The sequence below is a fragment of the Cynara cardunculus genome, unplaced genomic scaffold (genome assembly GCF_001531365.2).
Source record: "Cynara cardunculus var. scolymus isolate 2C unplaced genomic scaffold, CcrdV1 Un_Scaffold_816, whole genome shotgun sequence".
Classification (NCBI taxonomy): domain Eukaryota; kingdom Viridiplantae; phylum Streptophyta; class Magnoliopsida; order Asterales; family Asteraceae; genus Cynara; species Cynara cardunculus.
Window position 1 is genome coordinate 52,670 of NW_020200624.1, and position 6,245 is coordinate 58,914.

The 6,245-nt window shown below is 34.5% G+C and overlaps 1 protein-coding gene across 1 annotated transcript; it reads left to right on the forward strand.

Annotated features, from left to right (window-relative positions):
* Positions 1-5,502: 5,502 nt before the first annotated feature.
* LOC112501996 lies at positions 5,503-6,030 on the forward strand. The gene has a single exon (XM_025105790.1). The coding sequence runs from the start codon at positions 5,503-5,505 to the stop codon at positions 6,028-6,030; it is 528 nt and encodes a 175-aa protein (XP_024961558.1).
* The last annotated feature ends 215 nt before the right edge of the window (positions 6,031-6,245 follow it).

Consider the following 6,245-nt stretch of genomic DNA (forward strand, 5'->3'; position numbering starts at 1 on the left):
AAAAAGAAATGTAATTTCATCAATAATTTGTCAAATAAAAAGAAATCTAATTTCATCAATAACTTGTCAAACAAAAAGAAATATAATTTCATCAACAACTTGTCAAAAAAAATAGAAATCTAATACTATAACTTGCAGAGAGAAAGGGGAAGATAGGAAAACCTTTGAAGTCTCTTCACTGGCACTATTGAGCTTCTAGTTTCCATTAGGTGTAGATGTCCATACATTATACTTGATGCACCTGGAGAAGCCATTGCCAGAAGGAGTTTTTATGCTTCTTCATGGGCATAGTTTTCCCATTTAAAAGGTTATCAATATCTTGAGTACACCAACCAACCTTGTTCAAAGTTCAAAAGATAAGATCTAATAACTAATGTCATGCAGGAAGTAAAAGTAAAATAAAAACTGATACAACAGACTGTTGGTGCCTTCAAACTGCTTTCTTTCCAAAAGTTACAAAAGAACACCAGTATGGAAACATAACATATCAAAAGATGCATCAGTTCATACATTTACCGTATGTATCTACAAGTTCCAACATAGAACAGAACCCACAAGCAAAAAGAATACAAGCAACAATACATACATTATCAAAAACTCAAGCTAACAAAAGTAAAGGCCACCATTATCAGAAAGAAAGGGACAATTGGTTAGTTGAGAACAGATTCCAGAACATGTACTATAACTTAGAGGAAAGGATTTCATTGCTTTAAAAAACACCCCCTCTAAAAATATACCAAAAACATCATGAAAATTATAAATGAAAACCATTGGGAACAATTGTCACGATAAAAATAAATAATCATACTTGGAGATTTAGGGGCCGCTTACGAAACATTTACCCGGCAAGTGCTTACCGATAAATTTAACATTATCAGTTACTTACCGGATAAGATTTTCGTCAACCAAAACTGTATCGTATGCAACAATTTACCCCGTAAGCGTTTACCGGGTAAGACCTTTGGTCATTGTCTAACTCTTACCAGGTAAGATTTTTGATCCTTACGATATTCATCCGGTAAGGTAAAATAACTTGGTGTTCACTTACCCGAGTAAGCGAACACCAAGAAGCAAAAATAACTTGTGAAACTCTATGCTGCATGAAATGAAAACGGAAAATGAAGATATAAATGAAGACCCAAAAAATCAGAACATACATCAAGAAGCAAAAATAGAGGTCAAACAAATTTGAATACATATCAAGAATGATATGTCCAAGTGTAAGTGAAAAAAAAGACCTTCGGCAACATCATATCCAAGATGATAAGATGAAGATTGTCATCCTCCAAAGCTATACACACCTTGGCAGCTTCCTTAACAGGAGCAACTTCTACTGATGGAGCTTGGGAAGAAATGCTCACCCCAACAGCTTTACCAGGGAAGCTGCATGAAATTAATAATACCATAGATTCACATTAGTTACATAGATGGAGTCTTGTTTCCATTTTTAAGAGGGAAAAGAGCCAAAAAGTAAGGACAAAAAAGAACCAACAATAAGGGTGCTTTAATCTTGTTGTCTTTGGAACTCTAGTGAGCCATGGCTTGGTCTCAAGTGCAGAAACATAATATTGAGAGCAAAGATGAAGAATCGAACCAGGAGATGATTGAATAGAGTAGAAGAATTGAAATGAAGAAAACCTGCTGTGTGATGAAAGAAGACGACGATGCTGGTAAGACGGAGGACAGCAGGTAAGACGGAGGACAGCAGGGACGACGGAGGAGAGCACCGGCGAGAACAGGGACGATGGAGGAGAGCACGGGAGAGAAAGGGACGAAGACAGATGCTGTGGACTCTTGCATTCGGAATCCATATTGAAATCACAAAGCTAAGAAAGTGAAGCGAGGGAAGATGAGGAATTGTGGTGGAGGAGAGCAAGATGGAGACTGGAGAGACGTGGAGGAGATGACCATGCTTTTGAAGCTTTGATTTTGAATTTTGAATTTTGAATTTTGAATTTTGAATTTTGAATTTTGAATTCTGAATTTTGAATTTTGAATTTTGAATTTTGAATGGGAAAGTAAAAGTTGAAGAAAGTAAAGACTGTGATGGAAAGCTGGAAAGAGGAAAGGAAAGCTGGAAAGGGAAGAAGAAGAGAGGAGAAGAGAAAAAGCAAGGTCTGGCTAATAAACTCAATGCATAAAAAGCTTGTACCACATGTTTGAAGAGTTGTATTTAAGAGTTTTTTGAATTTGTTGCATAAAACCATTGTAACTTATGTTTTAGGAATTGTAATTAAGATAATGGCCTAAATGGTTATATATGTAGTATAGATATGTATTTAATTTAATTGTTTATTTTTTAGAAATATTTAATTTATTAAGATATGTGAAGTTGACCAACTTTATTTTATTTTATATTATATATAATGGTTATTTAACACCATAATTTTAGTTATTTTTAAGAATTTATATTATATAATAATAATAATAATAAATCAAATTAAAAACTTTTAATTAACATATTCTATTATTTAATTTTATTTGCCACCTGGTTTGTATCATTTAACATATTATATTATTAGTGTTTTGTTTTAACTATACTATGAAATGTTTAAATTTTTTAATTTTTAAACATGTCATTTTTTATCATTGTACATTTTTCAATTAGCTTATCAGTTAGTTTTTATCAAATATATTTTATTTATTAGTTAGGTTATCAACCATCAGTTAGGTTATAGATAGTTTCCCGTACAGAGCCTACATCATTTTACAAAACCAAATGGATTGTTTCAATATTCTATATTTCTAATTTATCTAGCTAGGTTCAATCAAACCCTTGTATTTATTAGTTATTTACAAATTACAAATTTAACCTTATACAACATACAAATAAGGCTTAATATTAAAATACCAAATCTATTATCCCAACCACCAAAAACATGGGTAGGTTGCTTATTACTAAAATCATAAATTATGGATACTCTCGAAACACATAACAACAGTGAAAATATGAATAATACAATATATCCAAAAAACACATTTTGGTGATAGGAGAGACACGTTTCCATCAAGTGTGGCGAAACACAAAAGTCCACCATGTATCAACATTATCGAACTACACCTCAGATTTATTGACTTTAGTGCACACTGTAAGTGTCACCTTAAGCCTTCATATACCTTTAGGGTTCGTTTGGTTTGTAGGATTATTTTTGAGGGATTTGGATTGGAATGGATTTGAAATGATTCGTGTGTTTGGTTTGTAGGATTTGGAATGAAATTGGATTCCATTATTTATAATAATTTAAAAAAATTATAAATGATTATAGAACTAATCAAATTACATTGTTATTAATCGATTATTGCAACACAAATGTTTTTAACATTTTTTAAAACTTTATTTCATACAATCCTACAAAATCCCAAGCACCCCCTAAGAATTTCAAAATCCTATGTTTGTAGGATTTCAAATCTAGACAATCCAACAAATCAAACATAAGATTGGAATGGATTTAAAATCCAAATCCCCCCAAATTCATTTCATTCCTGCAAGACCAAACAACCAAATAGGACTTAGTTCTACTCCATAGAATTTCACCTCAAGGCCACCGTACCTTTAGTGCACACTTATTCGAGTGTCACCTCAAAAATACCGAATCTTAGTGCCCATTCATTTTATAGTTGTGTTCCAACCTCAAGGTTCCCATACTTTTATTGTCTGCTCACTAGCACTCAAGATAGAAACCTTAAACTTCCTAGTTGGATACAAGATGCATTTAACCCTCATACATAAGGGTTAAAGCATCTAAACCACAATACTCACGGTCTCTAAGTCCAACTCATAAAAATTCACCCCCGTATACCGAGACGACCCTAATTCCTACTTGAGCATTGGTCCACAAAGTGAGGACATCAAGACTCCTCACTTATCAAGCACGACTGACTCATATGCCTATGAATCCAATACATTACAATATAAATTAATTGATTTCAAATGAATGACAAACACACTCAAAACTTGTAATTTCAAATAAAAACCCAATAAATGCATATCATGTCCCAAGCTCAACATGGAGCAAATAAAACTGGATAAATGTCCCTAAGACTCATCCAAGTCATAACCTAGCTAATAACTCAACAATTCAATTGACTATTCAATAAAAATCAATATAAACCAATAAAATACAATTTTGCAGAGTTTATACAACTTATGCCAAAAAGGTATGAATATCTCTATGGTTGATTCACAAGTTGGGCAAAATCTCTAAAACATACCATAACTTCAAGGAAGCATTTCCAAATAAGCAATGACACTCAAAAAATGCCAATCAACTAGCTAGCGTTCCCATTGCTATGTTATGTTAAACCAAATTTCCATCCAACTTGCGCAATCTTCTTTCTACCCAGATAAATGGTGTAATAATCACCAAATCAATTTTTTTACCTAAGAAGTAAAGAATTTTTACCTAAGGAAAAGGAAATCCTTCCTTAATCCGTCTCTAATGGTCACTCATAAATCTGTAGTTGTAATTTCTTTGTAACAAGCGTTTTTATGATTTATTTTTCAAAGTATAAAATTAATCTATTGGTCTGTTACCGACAAAATGTTACATCACTAATTAGTTTTCATCCGTCAAATATCCGTTTATATTATTTACCGAGCAATTGGTTCCCGGTGATATTGTCCATGCGTAATCACCCATCAATAACCACTTCCAGATGAAAATTTCCGTCGATAACAAGTTGCTTTCTAGTAGTGTATGCAACTCAAATTAAAGCTATCAACAAGTAATTGGTAAATAAAATAAAGGATGTATTGAAAAAGATGATATTTTTTTTAATGTATCAAAGGTGGGGGATCATATTTTCTCGAATTGGAGAGAGTATAATTGCAAGGACCCATTTTGCTAATTAAACCCTGACTTTGATTTGGTTGTAATGGTATACGGTATCAGTAAACAAATTAATTGGATATCTTTATTCATAAGTTTTACATGAAATATGTATGTAGCATATTCGTACTCAATAGCGCTCCTACGATTTTAGATGTCATAGGTGAATGAGTTAAAAAAATCCCTAATCCAAGAAAGAGAGAATACAAGAGTTTTCAAGGGGTTTAAAACCTAGTCAAGCTAAGTAGCTCATCCCCATGCCACACCGATGTCACTCCCTCTCCCGTTGCTTTACTTCTATTATTTAGGTTTGATTATTGATTGTTCTACTTAGATGATGTTATTACTGGCCACTACAAACTATTTTCTCCTAATCTTGATATTCCAACGTAGTCCTTTGATATTGGAAATATTTATTAGAATATTGTGCATATTGTGTAATTTTAGGATATATATATTAGTTTCCTTATTGTTAGCCAAGTTTGTTAGGAAAGTTCTTATATCTCTTCTGTATATATATCGTTGTTATTGAATGAGAATACTCAAGGAATTATTTCCCATTACATGGTATCAGAGCTAAGGTTCTCCGGCGATTGTTCCTTTTTTCCATTGTTCCTTTTTTCCCGGCGACTAACATCGCCACTCACTTCTGCCATGATAGTCCCGCCTCTTTATGGCTTCCAATGAACCGAACCCTCCTAAACAATCTCCCTTACATCTGGTCTATATCGTCGCCAACATCCAGATTAAGATCCAAGTTCTTGATGAAACGAAGGTCACATACAATTCTTGGGTAAAACTTTTCAAACTCCATGCTCGTGGATATAAGGTTCTTCATCACATTGACGGTACGCCGCCACCTGCTAAAACGGGTACAACCTATGAATCTTGGGCTGAAATCGACGCCATCGTTCTTCAATGGCTATACGGTAATCTCTCTGATGATCTTCTTGTTCGGGTTTTGGATACCGACACCATCGTTTATAAGGCATGGCACCATCTACAGGAGATCTTGAACATAAGTTCACCAACCTCACCTTGCAATCGGTGTCTTCCTTTGGATGAGTATTGCCAGAAACTCAATGATTTAGTAGATCAACTTTCTGATGTTGAAAGCTCTGTCGCCGAAAATCGTCTCGTCCTGCAACTCGTTCGTGACCTACCACCAGAATATGACACCGTTGTTCCGGTTATTAACTGAACGAAGCATGTTACAACTTGAACAACATCACCAATCAGCTCGACAAAACATCTCCAACCCTAGTGCTATGGTCACTTCGTTGGCGCCTCCTTCTAATGATCGTTTGTCCAGCACTCCTCGTGACACCAACCAGCGCCCACAGGGTCTGGGTCGTGGTTGTAACACCCAACCCGGTCATTCTAACCGCGGGGGACGGGATTCGTATGGTCGTGGTC

Coding starts and splice junctions, on each gene's coding strand:
- LOC112501996 (XM_025105790.1), top strand. CDS start 5,503: ATGGCTTCCAATGAACCGAACCCTCCTAAACAATCTCCCTTACATCTG.